A 21,148-nucleotide genomic window follows, 5' to 3' on the forward strand; every position below is an offset into this window, starting at 1 on the left:
GACTCAGACAGGGTGGCTGGGTCGGTCACACCTAGGGCAGCTGCCCCCACCCCATTGATGGGCTCAGGCTCTCTGCAGTCTCAGGCAGGGTGGTTGCCTGGGTCACACGGGGGGCAGTTTCCCCCACCCAGCGATGGGCTCAGGCTCTCTGCAGACTCAGGCAGGGTGGTTGCCTGGGTCACACGGGGGGCAGTTTCCCCCACCCAGCGATGGGCTCAGGCTCTCTGCAGACTCAGGCAGGGTGGTTGCCTGGGTCACACGGGGGGCAGTTTCCCCCACCCAGCGATGGGCTCATGCAGGTGTTTGAGTCAGTCCCCTGTACCCGCTCCTGCCCCCGGCCCCACCTGCAGCCCGGGTAGCGGTCCCCGGGCGGGGAAGGGGCCGGCCCTGGCTCTGCGGCGGCGCGGTCCCGGCTCTCCCCCCGCCGGCGGGCGCTGGGGCTGCAGCCCGGCCGGACGCGGCGGGCGGGCGGGCGGCGATGGCAGCAGCAGGCGCGGCGCGGGGTTGAGCCCGGAGCCCGCAGCCCGCCCCGGCTCCCCGCCATGGCCAAGCAGTACGACGTGCTGTTCCGGCTGCTGCTGCTCGGGGACTCGGGCGTGGGCAAGACCTGCCTGCTCTGCCGCTTCACCGACAACGAGTTCCACCCCTCGCACATCTCCACCATCGGTACGGGCCGCGCCGGGCTCCTGGCGCATCTTCCCCATCGCCGGGGGGCCGGCTCCGGGGGGGCTGGGCATGGGGGTGATGGACCGGGTCGGGGGGGGGCGCGCTGATGCGGGGGGCTGGGCATGGGGGTGATGGACCGGGTCGGGGGGGGGGCGCGCTGATGCGGGGGGCTGGGCATGGGGGTGATGGACAGGGTCGGGGAGAGGGGGCGCGCTGATGCCGGGGGGGCTGGGCATGGGGGTGATGGACCAGGTCTGGGGGGTGCACTGGTGCCGGGGGGAGGCTGGGCATGGGGTGATGGACCGGGTCTGGGGGGAGGGGGCGCGCTGATGCGGGGGGTGGGTGGGTTGGGCATGGGGGTGATGGACAGGGTCTGGCGGAGGGGCACGCTCATGCCGGGGGGCTGGGCATGGGGGTGATGAACCAGGTCTGGGGGGGTGCACTGGTACAGGGGGCTGGGCTTGGGGGTAGGGGACCAGGTCTGGGGGGGGTGCACTGGTACAGGGGGCTGGGCATGGGGGTAGGGGACCAGGTCTGGGAGGCGCACTGGTGCTGGGGGGGCTGGGCATGGGGGTAGGGGACCAGGTCTGGGGGGCGCACTGGTGCTGGGGGGGTGGGCATGGGGGTAGGAGACGGGGGGGGGAGGGGTGCACTGGTGCGGGGGAGCGGGCGCATTGGGCTCCTGCCCGTTGTGCAGCGTCGTCGGCAGCGCGTTGGGTCCCTGCGAGGGCGCCCGGCCCAGGGACCCGCGGAGGCGGCTGTGGCTGAGCGCTCGGGAACCGGCTCTTTGTTCATCACCGCGCTGCCGCGAGTGCGGGCGGGGGAGGGGGGATCGATGGGTCCGGGCTGGGAGAAGCGGGGGGGAATCGATGGGTCCGGGCCGGGAGCGAGAAATGGGTGGGGCCAGGCTGGGAACCGCGGAGGAGGGAATCGATGGGGCCAGGCTGAGAGCCATGGGGTGGAGGGGGAAATCGGTGAGGCTGGGTTGGGAACCCTGACCCCTTCCATAGAAGCTCTCCCAGCTCTTGGGTGAGGGGCTGCTGCTGGGGGCCCTGTCACCCATTGTCCGCTGTGAGCAGCCACTGACCCCTGGGTGCACCGGGGGAACCTCGGCAAGGTTTTCTGGGTGCTCTCTACCCACAAAGGGGCCCCTCACATCTGCCAGAAAGCCTCCCAGTGTCGTTGGTGCAGTCAGTGCTCTGGGTCCCTCCTGGGCACAGGGGAAAGGGGGGAGCAAAAATCTTGCAGGCCCTTGGCCTAATGTTGGGGGGGGGAGGAATCCTGTGTACCCCAGTCCGGTGACTCCTAAGGGGGACTGGGTGCTGCAGGCCCTGCTGCTGGAGATCCTGGATGTGGTGCTATAGCTAGTCCCTCTCTCCGGAACCTGCCTTCCCCTCCGGCATGAGGGGCTGTGGAGAAGAGAAAAACAGAGGTCCTGGCCGCGCCATGCTCAGGAGAGGCCCTCTGATGTGTGGTGCTGGGGTTGTCAGTCTGGGTGCTGGGACCGGATTCCGAATTGGGTTTCTCCCCTTCCCAAACCAGGGCGTAGTGTGGCTGTGCGGTTGTGGAGCAGTCTCTGTGCTCCACACCTGAGACCTGGCTCCATGTCGGTGGCCGTTGGGTGAACTAACTGCTTGGGTGGAAGGTGCTATTTAAAGTCCATTATTCTATAAGTCCACCTCGCAGGCTACCATCTTTTGCCAGGGAGCTTGCTCCCAGGGACGTGCCAAGGAGGGGCTGTTTTCGGCCTTTAGCGTCTCGTCCTCCCATCAGTGGGCTCTCAACTCAGCAGTTAACCAGTAGGTCCCTGTTCTGCGCTGCCCTGTTCTGTGCTGGGGGATCCTTCGCCCTCCTTTGGTTCGGTGTGAATCCTGCCCCGAGTGCAACAGATGTGGCAGGGACTGAATGCGCTGCTCCAGCCAATCAGCTGGGCCATGGAAAAAGAAAAGCGCTCTTTAGCAACTGAATCTTTGGGGCTCCCAGGGCATGGCTGCTGCTCCCCCTCCCGACACCTTCCCTCCCCCAGGAAAAGGCTCAGGGCCTTGGAGAGGCTCCTGTGTAAAGAGATTGGGACACCTTGGAATGGCCCCGAGGAGAACAGCTGAGCTAGAGAGGAAACTGGGCGCCCCCTGTGACGGCTCAGCGAATGGGGCTTCGATTGCCCTGTGGTACCTGCCGCCACTGAGGCCAACCGCATAGCAGGACCCCAAAGGGCTGGCCGGGGGCGTACCTAGTAAAAACATCCAGGGCTACGTTAGATGGGATCATTTTGTACAGGGAACAGCAACCCTCATGCTTCAGGGCAACGAACTGCTGGGAACCGTGGCCACGGGTCGCTGCGGCTTGAGAGCGGGCTGGCCTCTTCCAGTGAGTGCAGGCAGCAGGTGTGGAGCCATGGCAGTGGGCTGCAGCGTGCGGTTAGAATCCCCCCCCCCCCCCCCCGGGGCTGCAGCTCTCCTTGCCCTCCTGCAGTGACGGGACAGAGGGTTTCCGGGCCTGGTCAGGAATGGGCAGAAGGTGCCCGGCAGTGGCTTTAGAAAACCGCTCCGTTCCCCGGGGCGTGTCCCTGAGCCTGCTTTCGGCTGCGTCCCTTCCTGAGCCGCTGAAGGGATGAGGAGGCGTGCTCCTGGCCTGGGGCAGCCCCTTCCCACAAGCCAGGGTAACTCCTTTGATATGCACTGCAGGCTTCTGGCTTAATAAGTTGGCCTCCTGCAGAGGGTCTGATCCGACCGCTCTTTCTTACTTACATTCTGGCTCCAGGAGCTCCTCCAGCACTGCACCTCTGGGCAGTGCCGCCTAGTGGACAGAGCCCTGGACTGGGACTCAGGAGACCAGGGTTCTATTTCTAGCTTGCCGCTGGCCTGCTGGATGACCATGGGCAAGTCACGGCCCTGCTCCGTGCCTCAGTTTCCCCATCCGTACAATGGGGATAATAATACTGGCCTGCGGGCTGTACAAGAACTAGGCGGTATTATTTCCTATCTGCTCTTTTCCTTCGATAGTGTCACTTGCAACCTTGCATTCAATACCGTCGTCCAGGGTATTGGTAGGTGAAACCCCAGCACGCTCTCCTGTACCCAGGGTTGCGAGCCTTCTCTGACAAAAGGGAAGCTGGTAGCTGGGTCCCCGATCCATGAATATATGCTAAGAGAGAAATAGGCAGGAGCTGTGATCAGTTGACCGGACTAATTGAACATGGCTAGAAACACGGCTCTATAAAATTCCACTCACTCCATCCGCAGCCCTGGGTTACTCTGCAGGGGGTGCTCTCCTCCCGAGAAAGCTTTCAGAGAAGCAAAGGGAAACTGCTGTGCCGTGCCCCAGAGCAGTACACTGCCCGTGTACAGGAGGTCAGATGCCTCCGGCAAATCAAGCAGCTCTGCCCCCCCTCTCTGTGCCCACTCAGGGCAGCTGGAAATGTTCAGAGTTCCAGCAAACTGACGGGCTGAACGCTTAGACACGCAAAGCTGCATTGGGTTGTGCCAATTACTTTCTTCCCTTCAGCAGTTTCTCCTTCCCAGGTGGAATGGCCTGCCCCCCTGCAGTATGGCCTACTGGCTAGTTCCAGAGTGTAAGGCGAGAAGGGAGTTCACCATCTAGACTGACCTCCCATATAGCACAGGCTATTACATTTCACCCCAGTCTTGAGCCCCAAGGCTTGTTAGACTAAGGCATTTCAGTCCTCGGGAGGCTAACCTGTTGTGATCCCCAGGCAGAGACCACTGATTGCAGCAGACAACCTGTGCCCAATGCTGCAGAGGAAGGAGACTCCCCCACTAAGGTGATCAGATGTCCTGATTTTTGGGTCTTTTTCTTATATAGGCTCCTATTATCCCCCCACCCCCGTCCCGATTTTTCACATTTGCTGTCTGGTCACCCTCCCCCCCTCCCCAAGGGGGAACATTCCTGCCCGACCCCAGATCTGGTGATCAGCATAACTCAAAGCATGTGAGCAAGAACCAGCCAGCTAAGAAAGAGGATTCTCTGGTCCATGTCAGAGCACCAGCCCACCGTATTCAGTGTGCTGTCTCTGGCTGTGGTCAATTCTTGATGCTCCAGAGGAAGGTGTTGGGGGGAACCCCAGAATACATCTGGCCAATTGTGCATTGGGGAGGAGGGGAAGAAGGCAGAGGAGGAATTTCTTCCTGACCTTTGCAGATGACTGGCGGAAGCCCTGAAGCATGAGGTTGAATTATAGTCATTGTCTTAATTCAGAGCAAATGTTAGGAGCAGGCAATTCTGTTCTCCCCCCCCATCCCCACCCCAGCATCTGTGAAGCAAGGGGATGGATGGGGCACCTCCGCAGCAATATCCCCCCACGCACACACACTCACACGCCAGCTGTAGAAGTTCTCCCACCAGCTGGATTAAAGCACAGGGCAGCTAGAACCAGGAACAGAACTCCTGACTATATATTTCCAGCTTTGCCATGGCGCTGTCAGGTGACCTGGGGCAAAGACCTTCCCGTCTCCATGCCTCAGTTTCCCTTCCCACCTGGTGTCTGTTTAGACTGCGAGCTCTTTGGGGCAGGGGCTGTTTCTGCACTCTGTGCAGTGCCCGGCATGATGGGAACCTGATCTGGGTTTAGATGCTCCAGGCGATACCCCTAATAATGAATAGAACCACTCTTCTCTCCTCCCACACTTCTGGCTGCTGCTGTCATATGGCTTGTGTTCCACACTCCTCTAATTTCTCGCTCCATTGCTGAGGCTGAGCGTTTGCTGGCATCGATACGCTAACACTCTGTCGGGGGCACAGATACCCTAATCCAGATCCACCAGGCTGGGTGTCAACTTTCTGCTTCCCAGAGCAAAGGGAGGTGGCTGGGGGGTTGAGTACGGATGGCTCAATTAGAGGTTTTGAAAGCTTCACAAACTGTTTTAGGAGCTCTGTAAATCAGGCAGTGAGTGTTACAATAATCATCTATCTGCTCCACCCATAGTTAAGGTTGCCTGACACTTTCCATTATAAGACCCTTTTTTCAATTGCTTATAACTTTGCTAACCTTTAACCGATTGTGCTGAAACTTCCCATGCTGGGTGTCTGCCTCAGGCTGAATCCCTTTGGAAAGTTTCAGCAAAAATCATTCAGCCATTTCCGAGAATGAGGCTGGGAAAAAATCTTGTTTTGCCCATGTTTTAAAAAAAACGTTTCATTGAGAAGCTCTAGTGCCTCCCGGCTTTGGAGCAGGGACTTGTGATTCAGCAGGGGGCTCGCCCAGATGTTGCGGAGCCTTTTGCTATCCTGGTGAAAACTGGTCTATTTTTGACCAAGTTATAAGCTCTTGAAAAAAAACTTTTTGCGGGGCACAATAGAGCCGTGAGTCTGGCAGCTAAACGCTCCAAAGATTCTGTCTGTCCTGAGCTGCCCCATTCACGGGCTGAGCGGGGGTCTCTTTGCAGTTGCATCGGCACCTTTAATTCTGGGATCATCTAACCCTTGCGTGCTGGTGCAAGCCTTCCGGCGCTTTTGGTGTGTATTGATCATTTATATTGTAGTACTAGTTAGTGGCCTCAGGCAGGTCGGGCCCCATTGTGCTGAGTGCTGCACAAATATATAGAGAGCAGTGCCCAGCAGGAGCGTCCGATCCTCATAGCCCCTTCCTAGGCGGTTTGTCCACGGCTTGCACGTGGCCTGCAGGCCGCTGCGGTTCAAAGGATCCCTGCAGTCAGCGTGTCCTGAGCGGGCAGGGTCTGTCTGTGACCAGTAACCCTCCTCTCGCTGGGCGCCCGCTTCATGACGGGTTACAGGCTCCTTGCTGGGCGTCTCAGCCGTGTGCCCGGGCGGGGTGTATTCTGGGCAGTGCTGGTACATAAAGGAACCCGTGTGACTGGCACACGGGAAGCTGCGGTTTCCCACAGTGACTTTTGTCAGCTCACTGTCGCTTAGCCCCCCCCTAAAAGCAGCTTGTGCTCCTCGCTACGACAGGGCTGTGCCGCTGCCCCTTGGATCGCCCAGCCTTGGCCCTCCCCTGCATGAAGCACGGGCGGCTGCGCCTATGCCAGGGTGTGCCGTCTCCCTGCGAGATCGCCGGGGAGGATAAGAGGCAGTGTGCAGGACTGAAAGGACCCCGTGATTTCTGGGCCCGCAGCAGGCAGGGGCAGAGAACTAGACTGGCATGGAGGCTGCCAAGAGAGGAAGATGAGTCCACTGGTCAGATCCAGGGAAAGGCTGGCTGGGCCGGCGACCTGCCTGGGCACTCGCTCCACCACGCTCTGGCTTCGCTTGCCAGCTCTGTGGAGCAGCCCCATTGTTCTGCAGCTGTACAGCGCCTGGCACACCAAGGGCCAGCTCCTGGGCAGCATCGCAGTACAAGGGATCGGACCCAGCTGTAAAATGGGCTGCAATGGCGTTAATCCACGCTGCCTTGCAGAGGGCTCTGGGACTCCTGCCACGCGCTCGCTGGCGTGTGGCTGGGCAGTGCTACAGAAGCATGGAGCAGCCCCTAGCACCAGCTGGCTGAAGTCTCTCTCCTGGGACTGTTGCTCTGGCATAACCGCCCCCCAGAGCACTGTCTGAGTCCCTAGATAGCGCCACTGATGGGGGCTGTGCCCCGTAGCGTCGCCGCCTTGCGCTGTGCTGGTTAGCCCCTCTGGGGTCGAAGGAGGAGACCTGGCAAGGTGGGTGGTGTAGCTAGTCAGCTGGGAAAGGCCTTCTCCAGATGAAGAGAGATGGCCGGGGGTCTGGTGGCACCACCTCTGTGAGCATGGCCCGAAGGAGTCAGATGTACTACGTGGAATTCCCTAGAGCGATGGGTCCTGCTAAACAAGCGGGCTGGCTTGAGAACTGAGGCCTTGTGAATGGTCAAGCCCCTGGAATGGCTGGCTGGAGACAGCAATGCGCTATGGGATGGGCATCCCACTGGTGAATGGCCGGAATCGCCCCTTCCTTCCCCAGGAACCCTCTGTCCTGAAATGGACAGAGGAGACGTGAGCGATTGGGCCCAAGCTCACGCTGATCACAGAGGCCCGGGCTGTTGCTCCTGGTATGAGCTCGGCTCATGGAGACATCTGGCACTCCCTTGCTGTCTGTTCTAGATAAGCTCTTATGCCGTGCTCATCACCGTCCTATGAGTGCCTTCCAGCTGTGCCTCAGCAATATGACTAACCTCTGTCATGTGCTGGTGGTTCTCTCCTCTTCCGCACCCCTGCCCGGGGAGAAGAGAGTGCAGGGAGTGGCTTGTTTTGGTCGGGTTTTTCAAACGGGACTTGTGTTTATGTTAGAAGAGATGGTTCCTAGAAGTGTGCCTGGCCCTTGGAGCAGGGGTGGGGAAGGCTGGGACAGAGCTTCATTCCTGAGGGAGTTTCATACCCAGGGTGGGACCGGCCCCAGAGGACGCTCTGTCTCCTGCACAGATGGGCTTTGCCCTGGTGGCAGCAAGTCCCACTGGCCTGAGAAGTGGAGCTGTCTGTTCTGCCAGGCAGGCAGCTCCTAAGAGAGTCCTAGAGTCCAAAGCCAGAAGGGACCAGTGTGATGAGCTCACACTGTGTGACCCAGGCCAGAGACCTGCCCCCAAAGCATTCCTAGCGTAGAGCTGTGAGAAAACCATCCAGTCTTGCTTTAAACATGGTCGGTGATGGAGAATCCAACACGACACTGAACATTATGACATATGGGGGAGGGATAGCTCAGTGGTTTGAGCATTGGCCTGCTAAACCCAGGGTTGTGAGTTCAATCCTTGAGGGGGCCATTTAGGGATCTTGGGTAAAAATCTGTCTGGGGATTGGTCCTGGTTTGAGCAGGGGGTTGGACTAGATGACCTCCTGAGGTCCCTTCCAACCCTGATATTCTATGATTGTCAAATATTGTATCATGGGTATGGATCTCCGCTCATAGAACCGTCGTGTTTCCCTGTAAACCCCTGTGAGTGGCTGGAGGGCTCTTAACTTCCTACTAGGCTTAGAAATGCATAAAAACTAGCTTTGGAAGGACCCCAGGCCTCTGTCTGGGCGGGGGCAGTCCTGCCACAGCAGCGAGCATGAATCGTAGGGGCTTTCTTGAAACCCAAGCTGCAAAAAACACTCTGCTGCTGCAGTCTCTAGCTACATGGCACAACACAGCTGGGTCTGGCCTGCCTGCCACAGCCCCAGGTGAGGTGTGGCCAGTCGCAGCCCTGTCTCTGGGATGGGCCGGTGCTGGCAATGGACTTGTTGGGCCGCAGTGAACAGGATGCCGCTCGCACAAACCTCCATCCATGTGCAGCCATGCGGTGCGGATTCGTAGGGCACCAAAGTTTTCCTGCCCAACACTTAGTTTGGCCTATATTCTAGCTTCCCTGGGTAAATTCCAAATGAAGCTAGATCGATGTCAGCTGATTTTAAGCAGCCACATCTTGGGTCAGACTAGATGGTCAGAATGGGCCCTTCTGGCCTTGCTCTCTAGAAAGCAATCAGGCCGGTGTCCTGGTACCGGGCATGGGAGGCACCCTGTATACCATTCCAAGTGACTGCGCAGAGCACGGGTTCCCTGATCTACAAGCACATAACGCAGGCTGGGTATTGCAGGTCCAGCTTCTGCACGTCTTTGGAGGGGGATGGATGAGACATGACGAAGCTATTGCGATCAGAAACAGTGGCTGGGGCTATTTTTGGCTTCCCGATTTGCTCTTGGGATGCTGAGCTGTGATTTATGGGAAAGGCAGCCGGGCTCGGCAGCTAAGGCATCTTGTAGCAAAAAGCAAAGGAAATGTGCTTTTGCAAATGTGGTTACATTTAAGGTGTGTGTGGAGGGAAACAACCCCGGAGGGAACTAAAGACACGGAGTTTCCAACAGAACAAATAACCTCTCGTTCAGTTTATTTTGTCTCCGAACTGTGGTGTATCGAGGTCTGGGTTAGAAGTGCAAGCTGTCGCTTTAAGAGTTGGGGTGTTTCCTGGTCCTGCTTACCGGCTAAGGGGGTCAGCCTCAGCCTGGAAGAAGCTAGGCTAGTCCAGGGCGAGGTGAATGGGCCACTCTGCCCTAGGGAGCAGCCTGCATTGTGGGCAGCTCTGTGCGTTATCGTTCGGGATTCTACGGAACACGGTCATGTTACGGTTCAGCAAGAGGATCTAACTTCTCTCTGTGTGCTGTGAACATAACACACGCAGCCATTGACACGGGGCCGGTTTTCTAGGGGCCCGGGCAGTGAGGCCCAGCCCTTCCCATGAAGACAGAGGGTAACGAGTTGCTTAATGCTTTGCAAAACTGTTCCCGTTCGGGCCCAGGCTCGGTGTGCGCTGCAGGCTGGATTTTACTGGAACGTCTCCTCACAAAGGGTGCAGTCTTACCTGAGAACAAAGCTAGGAAGGAAGAGGGGGCGTGGCCGGGGTCTAAATTATTTCCCAACTGTTCCTGGTTTTAGCACTTCCCTGGTTTGGAGCCGGGACCCGAAATCTTTTAGAGCCCTGGGATCAGAGGGGCTCTTCGCCTTCTCTGTGACAATCTGTCCAGATCTGGCCCCGGTGCTGAGCCAGGGAACTGCCATTTGCACAGACACAGGAGAGCCTGTGCTTGCTCTTAACGCTCTGCCTACTCCAGTTGCACGGCATATGCTCCCAAACCTGTATGAGCTGCCTGGGCCAGCCAGCCAGCCTGTCTCCTGCATCAACATACCCTCTAGCCCAGTGGTTCTCAAACTAGGGCTGCTGCTTGTTCGGGGAAAGCCCCTGGCGGGCCGGGCCGGTTTGTTTACCTGCCGCGTCCGCAGGTTCGGCCAATCGCAGCTCCCACTGGCCGCGGTTCGCCGCTCCAGGCCAATGGGGGCTGCAGGAAGGGCATATGCCGCTGCTGTGTGTAGCCCACTGGCAAAGCAGGAGTTGTGTGACGTGCTGGTGGCTGGCCCACAGAGATAAGTCTGCATAGCCACCAGTTAGCACAGGTGGGTGAAACCTGCTACTTTTTTAGCACAGACGTTAGCCTCTTGTGCTGTGGAGGCGAAAGTTCTGGGTTCAAACTCGGGCAGAAACAAGTGTGTGATTGTGTGTGTCATAATGCTGCTTATGGAGAAGGGGACACGATTGAGGTGGTCTAGGCAATTCCTGCCTCTTGAGAGCTTGACTCTGCACCCTTAATGTCTTTTGAAGTATTCTGGTTTTAATGGGTTGTGGAGCCACGCTATCTGCTGCAAAACCTGCAGCAGGGTTTGTTATAAGCCTAATGTCGTGTCCACTTTAAAACCCCGAAGGTCCTTTCTGCTTTGTAATCGGCGGGTCAGATCTGGAGCTGAGGTAGAGGGGTTTTCTGGAAAACCTGAGCTGATCTGGCCGGGGGATTCCCGATAGACATCACCCCGAGCACAGAGGCGATTCTTCACAATCCCCTCTCTCAAAGCAGCTTTGTGGAGAGCCGCTGCTGGTAGCAGGTAGCTCATTTCTGAGCTGGGTGTGGCCCCCTTCGCACAACCAATGTCGACATGAGGCTTTCAGCAAAATGTCAGAGGTGGTTGTTATTGTTGGACCCCCGTTGTGCTAGGCGCTGTACAACCACCGCACAGAGACGGACCTGAGCCTCTCTCCCTCTCTGAAAAAGTGGGCTAGGAAGTGCTGAGGAGACATGCGTGTCTGGGACCGTACCTCATTAACTAGCCTTGCTTGGAAGCTAAATGCTAACTTCGGAGAGTAGGGGTTGGCCGAGTTGAGTAGGTGATGCTCCCCTCCATCGCTGAATTCCTGCAGCCTGTTTATGGAGAGCTGCAAACTCAAAGCCCAGAGAACGGTCCGTGCAGCAGGTGGGCCCTGTGAAGAAGCGCTCTAAGCCTGCCTGTGGCAGCATCTCCAGAACGCCGACCTGCTGTCGCCTAGTGTGGAGAGCAGCCGGGCTGGGGCCGGGGCCCTGGCTTACCCAGACAGCTGCCCCTCTGCAGCACAGAGCCAGCATGCAGTGCCCTGGAGCCCGTCCCACCCGCATCCCAGAATCCTCCTCTAACGCCCATCCAGGTCTCCCAATAATGGGGGGTGGTTTGCGAACTCCTGGCTGAAATCCATCAGATCCTGGGGGGCTGCGGGCGCTTGGGGTTGGAGTCCTGGCGATGCGGGGCGCACAGATGCCAGGGGGGACTGTGGGATTGTATGGCTCAGGGGCATGGGGACCTGTGGGAAGTGGGGAGGAGGCTGGGCAAGGAGTGAGCTCAAGTCCAGGGCATCACAAGACCTGCATCCCCCTGCCCTCCTCTAACCACTGCACATGCTGCCCCCAAAGGGAATGCGCTGCTGGAGTTGAGCAGAACCCGGTCGGCTCTCCTGTCCATGCCCTGGCCCTTGCCCCGGTATCCCAGACTGGCCGTGACCTGGAGAGGAGACACTGGGCTGTGTCCAGCAGGTGTGGCTCCCACTGACTCCAGTTATACCAAGGCACCTTTCTAGCCCTCAGTGCCCTGGGTGGTGGTGGTGGTGGGGGGTGAATGCATGCGGTGGGAGGGGCGAGAGGCTGGGTAGAGCTTCCCAATTCAGTCTCTAGTCTAGCACAGCCCGGATGACATGGGACGCACAGGCCAATGGAAGTCTCTGCTCTCCGTGCCACACCCAGGGCGTGGCTGCCAATTGGCAGAGCGCTTGCTAGCAGCAAGGCAGCGCCGCTCCCCATAAGGCCTCTCTTCTCGCCCCTCTCCCCAGGGGTCGACTTCAAGATGAAGACCATAGAAGTGGATGGTATCAAAGTGCGAATACAGATCTGGTGAGTGCTGAAGCCGAGGGCCGCAGGGGTGTTGGGCCAGGGTGCGGTGATCCAGGGCCGGGACCCTGCTGAAGCTCACCAGCTGAGGTCCTGCTGGGCCAGTACTTTGTTTCAACACCTCTACAGAACATGTGGCTGCTGCTGTGAGGGGTGGCAGTCAGTAGGGGGTGCTCTTCTCTCCCAGTGCCCCTGGGGTGGTTACAGATACCCTGGCAATCTCTGCAAGAGCAGGCGCGTTGGTCTGCGTTTCCTGGCCCAATTCCATCACAGGTGTGTCTTCCTGAATCCCGCTGCCCAGTCTCCATCAGTTGCAGCATTCCAGTTCGCTTCCCACCCTAGGCTGTCCTGTCGTGTTCAGCTGCCATGTCCCTCCGCAGAGGTGGCAGCGTTGCAGTGGTGATGGATGTTGTGTATGTAGCGTGTGAACTGCTCTGGGACCGAAGGTGCCACCGTAGGCAGAAGTCTCTCATTTGGGCAGTGGGGGCCGCGGATGAACTGCTGCAGCTGGGGCTAGGAAAGCTCCACCCCCACAGACCGGCTGCTGCATGCTTGTCATGGGCCGCACACCCTCCCGCTGCTGGCCAGTGCTGGAAGCAGGCTGCAAAACTGGGTGGGCCATTGGCCTCAGCCCGCAGTGCCCTTGCAGCTGCTTTAAAGGGCCTGGCGCCGAGCTGCAGGCCCCAGCGTACCAGCCAGCTGGAGGGCAGCAATCCGGGCCCAGGGCGCTCTCTGGGCTGTCTCTGTAGAGCGCTGGGCTCGCAGCCCTCCCCACCCTCCTGCCGACAGGCCCTGCCAGGTCACAGAGAGGGGCTGGGGAAGGACAGAGCCAGAGATGGGAGCTGCTGGCCGGGCTGCAGCGCTCCCTGGCAGAGGCAGCAGTGGCCACAGCTGTCCCGTGTCCATCCTGGCACTGCCCACCCACCCGCCGGGTAGCCAGGTGACACAGCAGCTAATGGCACCAGGACAAAGCGCTCAGATAGGGGCATCCTCTGCCATCGAAGGTGGAGAGTGTGTGTGTTTGGGGTGTCTGGGATGAGCCCTGCTATGTGTGCCCATCCGAGACCCTCTGGCTCCATTTGGCACCAATGGCCAGCTCCCACTGATGCCCCACGAGTCACTTGCCCCACGGCTTGTGCCCACCTTGGGTTTGCAGCTGCTCCCCCAGCCCTGGTGCTGTTTGTTCTGTGGCTCTTGCTCCCGCCCTGCGGCAGGAGGAGGCGCTGTATCCCCGTCCCTCGGGGGTCATGGCGCCCAGGGAATGCCCGCAACTGACATGACCTCTGCTCCACTGCAGGGACACGGCGGGCCAGGAGCGGTACCAGACGATAACGAAGCAGTACTACAGACGAGCCCAGGTAATGGCGCCACCCTCACTGTGGCGGCGATACCGGGGGTGGGCAGCACACGTCTCTCTAGGCCCCGTAACGGGGGCTGGATCGGACTCCGTCCCCTGTGGGCCTGGCGCAGAGTGGGACCTGTAAGACCTGCTGCTCAGTGGGTCATGCGACCTGGCAGATTCCTGGTGTCCCTCTGGCGCCATTCCAGGCCAGTGTTTGGGCCCCCGCCTTTCACTGCCGAAGGCAAGATCTGCTCTGTCAGAGACCGAGGGAGAGGCTGGGTAGTCGGGGGGGGGGGGGGGCAAATGGCACTGTGCGCATGGGGCTCTCAGGGTGCCACCGAGAGCAGGCTTGTGGGAATCACGGCCCTTCAGGGTTTCTGCGCCCAGGGCTAGGCTGATGGGGCCAGGGCAGGATCCTCCCCACCCCTCCGAGCCTGCCCCGCCCCCAAGAGCTCAATAGACAAAGGGTGGGAGGAGACACTGTGGCGCAGGGACGGGGAAGGGATCCACCCAGGGTCACCCAGCAGGTGCTGGCAGAGCTGGAGATGGAACCCAGGTGTCCGGAGTCTCAGGCCCTACCCCCTAGGCCACACTGGGTTCCCTTAAGGCTAACTGTGGCCTGTCCTAGGAGGCCACCTGGGCTTGTCACTGGGATGGTGGAGTGACTGTAGGTTAGATAGGTGTGTTCAGCTGACCCTGCTCCCGGTGCCTCCCAGAGGGCTAGACACCGGGGGTCCCTGCCCACGCCCCGGTGCCTCCCGGGAACCGGGGGTCCCTGCCCACGCCCCAGTGCCTCCCGGGGACCGGGGATCCCTGCCCACGCCCCGGTGCCTCCCGGGAACCGGGGGTCCCTGCCCACGCCCTGGTGCCTCCCAGAGGGCAGGTGCATAGGAGCACATGGTATGAGGGAGGGTGGCCTCTTCTCTGCCCCAGTGCACTGTGGGTAAGACTGTCCTCTGCTCCCCCACCCCATCCCCTGTGCGCTGGGTCTCGTTGCAGGGGATATTCTTGGTCTACGACATCAGCAGCGAGCGCTCCTACCAACACATCATGAAATGGGCCAGCGACGTGGACGAGGTAGGAGTCAGCTCGGAGCCACTTGTCTTCCCTGGTGGCCTCTGGCTCCCGAGCACATGTGGGGAGGGGAGTCCCTGCTGCCTGAGGCCGTGACCTGGTCTGGATGGGCCCAGGCTGAGCGGGCGGCTTGTGTTGGGGCTGAGCCCTGAGCAGCGAGGCGGGGCAGTGACGGGGCTCGGAATAAGCTTGGAGCGAACAGACTGTCGAGCCAAACGAACAGCTGGAGTCTGGCTGCCAAGCAGGGGACCCTGAACAAGTCTGCAGCGGGGGGGACAGCAGGGGCATGGGGCTCTGCCAGTGCATGGGGTGGGTTGGCGATGGCCTGCAGTGTGTGGGATGGGCAGCAGGGGGCTCTGCCAGTGTGTGCAGTGGATCTGCAGTGGCGGGGAGTGGGCAGCAGGTGCATGGGGCTCTGCCAGTGCGTGGGGTGGATCTGCAGTGGCAGTGAGTGGGCAGCAGGGGCAGGGGCTCTGCCAGTGCGTGGGGTGGGTTGGCGATGGCCTGCAGTGTGGGGGATGGGCAGCAGGGGGCTCTGCCAGTGTGTGCAGTGGATCTGCAGTGGTAGGCAGTGGGCAGCACGCAGCGCAGATTGCCGATGGCACGTGGCCCATGCCGTGGGTTGCAGCCGACGTGCAAGGCCGGCTTGTGAGAGCAGCGAGCAGCAGGGCACGCGTGGCTGGAGAGTTGGGAGCGGACGTGGGTGCAGGGCACAAATCAGCCCTATGGGAACTGTGGGGCCTGTGGCAATGAGTCGTGTAGAGCAGCTGGTTTGTATTGGCTGCCTCGTCACCCGGTGGGAACAGCTCAGGCACTCCCCCCCGGGGATAGGGTGCAGGGCACCTGTGCTGTGCCAATAGCCACGGGGCAGTAACTCAGCCACAGGGCATCCAGAACGGGCCCTCATGGGGGCTGGGTCCCCCTGCAGCAGCCAGGGCCGTTGATTGAAGACCTGACCCCTTGAAATGCCCTCCCTGCAGCAGGCCAGGGGCTCGGGGCAGGCCTGCTGCCCAGCCTGTGCCCTGCCGTGTGGGCGTCGCTTCCAGCAAATGCTACTGGGGGTTGAGCCATCCTGGCCAAGGCCATCGTGAGCAACGGGTGATCCTGGGTGCCCAGTGGAGACCCCTTGGAAGGGCTCAGCTGTTGGACGGTGCTGAGCGCCGCCCTCTGGGTCAGGCCCCTTCAAGGGGTCTTAGCTGGGCCACCGGGTCACCTGTCGCTCCCGGGCGGCTTGGCCTGTCGCTGCTGGGAGCCGGGGGTCGGTCCCTGGTGCGGCGGGGCTGGAGGGAGGCAGCAGCACTGGGCAGTGCACCAGTGCATGCTGGGAGCCCTGGGATTGGTCCCTGCGGTGGGGTTGGGGTGGCAGGGGGGGCCTGGGAGCCCTGGGGTCATTCTCTGTGGTGTGGCGGTGCTGGGGGGTGCTAGGCAGTGCCCCATTGCATTCTGGGAGCCCCAGGGTCATTCCCTGTGGTGCTGTGGAGCTTCAGGAGGGGACCAGGCAGTGCCCCAGTGCATGCTGGGAGCCCCGGGATCCTGTGGCGGAGCGTGCCCCAGTGCATGCTGGGAGCCATGGGGTTGTGTGGCGGAGCTATGGGGGGGGGGAGGGATAGCTCAGTGGTTTGAGCATTGGCCTGCTAAACCCAGGGTTGTGAGTTCAATCCTTGAGGGGGCCACTTAGGGATCTGGGGCAAAAATCAGTACTTGGTCCTGCTAGTGAAGGCAGGGGGCTGGACTCGATGACCTTTCAAGGTCCCTTCCAGTTCTAGGAGATGGGATATCTCCATTAATTATTATTATGGGAGGGCTGGACAGTGCCCCAGTGCATGCTGGGAGCCCCGGGGTCCTGTGGCGGAGCTATGGGAGGGCTGGGCAGTGCCCCAGTGCATGCTGGGATGGGCTAACGAGTCTTCCCTCCCTCCCCAGTATGCGCCAGATGGGGTCCAGAAGATCCTCATCGGGAACAAAGCGGACGAGGAACAGAAGAGACAAGTGGGCAGGGAACAAGGCCTGCAGGTGAGCGGGCCTCACACCGCAGAGCATGTCCTGCTCCCCTCAACAGGTGCCCATCCCCCCTGGTGCCCATGCTCTTGCTCTTTGTGGGGGCCACGCCCCACATACTCTGTCTTCCCGGCCCCACCCTACCCCCCGGTCGGCCTCCAGCTGCCCACGTGCTCCCAGCACTCAGGAGTGAGCGTACGTGTCTGGAGGGGGAGGGTGGACTTGTCTCCACTGTGCTGAGGTTGGCAATCGATGCCCGGCTCAGTGATTGTCTAAGGGACTCTCTTGCTTTTCAGCTGGCTAAGGAGTATGGGATGGACTTCTACGAAACAAGTGCCTGCACCAACTTCAACATTAAGGAGGTGAGAGCCCAGCAATGTTCTGAGATGGGAGGGCAGGGGTGGTGGGTGGGGGGCAGGCTCCTTTCCTTGCCATCAGACGAGCAAACCTTGAAAAAGAGCCCAGAGCCGGTGGTTTCCCCTGCTCTCTCCAGACTGGATTTCAAGCTGATCCCTCAACCAGCCCCACCAGTCTCCCAGGAGTTCTGCTTTGGCCCAGGTCAGAGTTGTTGTCGTCTTGTCCCACGATTGTTATCTCAGGCCAGGAATCTGGAATGAATTTGTCAACATGTACAAGGGCCTTGGTAACAACTTGATCCAAGGTGTCCAACCGTAAATAGCCTCACTTTCCTTACAATAAGAACATCAGAATGGCCATCCTGTGTCAGACCAATGGTCCGTCTCACCCAGTATCCTGTCTTCCAACAGTGGCTGGTGCCAGGTGCTTCAGAGGGAATGAACAGGACGGGGCAATTATCGAGTGATCCACCCCCAGTCATCCAGTCCCAGCGTCTGGCAGTCAGAGGTTTAGGGACACCCAGAGCACGCGGTTGCATCCCAGACCATCTTGGCTAAAAGCCATTGATGGACATAACTTCCATGAACTTATCTCGTTCTTTTTTGAACCCAGTTACACTTTTGGTCTTGACAACATCCCCGGGCAATGAGTTCCACAGGTTGACTGTGCGTTGTGTGAAGAAATACTTCCTTTTGTTTGTTTTAAACCTGCTGCCTATTAATTTCATTGGGTGCCTCTGGTTCTTCGTGTGTTCTGTGAAGGAGTAAATAACACTTCCTTATTCACTTTCTCCATCCACTCATGATTTGATAGGCCTCTGTCACATCCCCCCTTAGTCGGCTCTTTTCTAAGCTGAACAGTCCCAGTCTTTTTAATCTCTCCTCCTACAGAAGCTCCTCCTTACTCCAAATCATTTTTGTTGCCCTTCTCTGCACCTTTTCGATTTCTAATATATGTTTTTTGAGATGGGGTGACCAGAACTGCACGCAGTATTGCAGGTGTGGGCGTACCATGGATTTATATAGTGACATTATGATATTGTCTGTCTTATCATCTATCCCTTTCCTAATGGTTCCTATCGTTGTTAGCTCTTTTGACTGCTGCTGCACATTGAGCGGATTATTTTTAGACAATGACTCCAAGGTCTTTCTCGAGTGGTAACAGCTAATTTACATCCCATCATTTTATGTGTATAGTTGGGATTCTGTTTTCCAATGTGCATTACTTTGCATTTATCAACATCAAATTTCATCTGCAATTTTGTTGCCCAGTCACCCAGTTTTGTGAGATCCCTTTGTAACTCTTCATAATCAGCTTTGAACTTAACTATCTTGAGTATTATTGTATCATCTGCAAACTTTGCCATCTCCCTATTTACTCCCTTTACTAGATCATTTATGAATATGTTGAACAGCACAGGTCCCAGTACAGATCCTTGGGGGACCCCACTATTTACCTCTCTCCATTCTGAAAATGACCATTTATTCCTACCTTTTGCTTCCTATCTTTTAACCAGTTACTGATCCATGAGAGAACCCTCCCTCTTATCCCATGACTGCTTACTTTGCGTAAGAGCCTTTGGTGAGGAACCTTGTCAAAGGCTTTCTGAACATCCAAGTACACTATATCCACTGGATCACCCTTGTCCACATGCTTGTTGCCTCCCTCAAAGAACCCTAATAGATTGGTGAGGCGTGATTTTCCTTTACAAAAGCCATGTTGACTCTTCCCAACAAATTGTGTTAATCTCCGTGTCTGATAATTCTGTTCTTTACTATAGTTTCAACCAATTTGCCTGGTACTGAGGTTAGCCTTACTAGTCTGTAATTGCTGGGATTGCCTCTGTAGGCCTTTTTAAAAATCACTGTTACATTAACTACCTTCCAGTCATCTGGTACAGAGGCTGATTTAAGTGATAGATTATATACCACACTTAGTAGTTCTGCAATTTCATATCTGAGTTTCTTCAGAACTCTTGGGTGAATACCATCTGGTCCTGGTGACTCATTACTGTTTAGTTTATCATTTTGTTCCAAAACTTCCTCTAATGACACCTCAAGCTGGGACAGTTTCTCAGATTTGTCACCTAAAAAGAATGGCTCAGGTGTGGTAATCTCCCTCACATCCTGAGCCATGAAGATCAATGCAAAGAATTCATTTAACGTCTCCTCAATGATCTTGTCTTCCTTGAGCATCTCGATCATCCAGTGGCCACACTGACTGTTTGGCAGGCTTCCTGCTTCTGATGTACTTAAAAACAATTTACTGTTAGTTTTTGTGTCTTTTGCTAATTGCTCTTCAAAGTCTTTTTTGGCCTGCCTTGTATTATACTGTTAAGCCTGACTCGCCAGAGTTTATACTACATTCCAAAACATGGGCAGGTATTAAAGTCTGCTCCCGACATTTCTTGCAGAGTGGCTATATTGTGGTCCCATCTCTATTGATTTTCATTCCTGTCCACAATCTCATGGTCGAGGATGTGATTTTCCGAGATGCTCTGATATCAGTCAGCGGATCTGTCATCTTTTGACCATTAATTTCAGCCAACATTTCCCTTGATAGGGCGTCAATGTCCTCAACTGTCAGTCCGACCTGAGTTCCCGATCTTTCAGCTTTGGCCGGGTCATCGGCTGCTTCGCTCCCGCGTTCCCCAACCAGTGATGGAATCCATTGATAAGTCAGGGTATTGCCTTGTTTTCCAGGCCTCTGAGCCGTCTTGTGACTCTCCCTGTAGATAGCGTGGAGTGAGTTCTGCCAGCGTTCCCTGGTCAGAGCCCGGATGGGTGGAGGGGCAGGAAGGGGGGTCTAGCTAGGAAGAGTGGGATGAAAGGAGAACACAATGGTGAATGTCAGGAACTCTCCATTGTTTGCATCACAATAGCACCAAGAGCCGGCCGGAGGGCGTGACAGACAATGGGGAGGGAGGGGGTCCCTGAGGGAAGACGGGGAGACCAGCATCTGAATCCCCCAGGTGCCTGCCTTGGCTGGCCCCTTACAGCAGCATGGGCTGGAGGAGGGCAGGGTGAGGGGGTGCTGCCAGCCTGGCCAGGGTGCCTGACGCTGGGCTCTCTCCCGCAGTCCTTCACCCGGCTGACGGAGCTGGTCCTGCAAGCTCACAAGAAGGAGCTGGACGGGCTGCGCTCGTATGCGGCGGACGAACTGAACTTGGCCGAGCTGGAGGAGGAGGAGTGCAAACCCGAGGGGGCGGAGAACTCTCCCAAAGCCTGCTGGTGCTGAAGGGCCTCTCTGCTGCCCGGGTCCCCCTACCCTGCCGCCGGCCTGCTCCGCTCCCTGCGCTGCTGGACTCTCCTCGGGCTCCCCGGTGTGTCTCCTTTGCTGTCCCCTGGGTCTGCCGTGCTCTGTAGGTTCCTCCCGACGTGCTGTGTGTGCCAGATGTCCCGGTGTCACTCTGCCCATCCTGGTGCATTTGTGGTCCCCCCCCTCCCCGCAACCGGAGCAGGATCAGTCTCCCGTGCGGCCTTCCAAGGAGGCACCCACAGGTGCCGGCTGGACTTCGGCTCTGGCTGTGCTATCCAGGGATTGCTTCCTTGTGCTCGCAAGGACTCCGCTTCGCTGCAATGAGTGAGGCGGCCGGGACTGCTGGGCAGGCAGTGCCAGGCCTGGCCCACAGTAACCTGAGCAGAGAGACTCTGGGAATCGCCTCTCCTGCCGTTCCACTGCCAACGTGCCCTTCTCCAGGTGGGGCGTCCAGAGCTGCGGCTTCATAGAGGGGCTTTGTGGACATGCGGCTCTGGCTGTCTCAAACACTCTGCCTCCTTCTGCCAGTGTCCCCGGTGCCGCCTGCCCTGAAGGCTCCCGGCTGGGAGCAGCGCTGCTGCAGACGCCTGTCCGTGTGGTGGGTGACGCTGGGGCTGCCTGGGAGCAATAACCTCAGCTAAACTCTCCCCACCCGCTCGGCTGCCTGCAGTCTGGTGCCCCAACAGGAATCCGGGAGCCCCAGGGAAGTGGCTGGCCTTCCCAAGGGGCTGATCTCTTCCAGCTCTCGGCGGGAGCTGCGGCTGGCCAGTGCCTCTGCGAATGGGGCCACTCCTCTAGGTAGGGGCC

At 58.4% G+C, this 21,148-nt stretch overlaps 1 protein-coding gene across 1 annotated transcript; it reads left to right on the top strand.

Annotated features, from left to right (window-relative positions):
• Positions 1 to 542: 542 nt before the first annotated feature.
• On the top strand, positions 543 to 20,320 carry RAB15 (RAB15, member RAS oncogene family). The gene is made up of 7 exons (XM_065404176.1): positions 543 to 666; positions 12,255 to 12,315; positions 13,610 to 13,670; positions 14,654 to 14,731; positions 16,652 to 16,741; positions 17,023 to 17,088; positions 20,162 to 20,320. The coding sequence occupies exons 1-7, from the start codon at positions 543 to 545 to the stop codon at positions 20,318 to 20,320; spliced, it is 639 nt and encodes a 212-aa protein (XP_065260248.1).
• The last annotated feature ends 828 nt before the right edge of the window (positions 20,321 to 21,148 follow it).

Source organism: Emys orbicularis, chromosome 4 (genome assembly GCF_028017835.1).
Source record: "Emys orbicularis isolate rEmyOrb1 chromosome 4, rEmyOrb1.hap1, whole genome shotgun sequence".
In the NCBI taxonomy this organism is placed as follows: Eukaryota; Metazoa; Chordata; order Testudines; family Emydidae; genus Emys; species Emys orbicularis.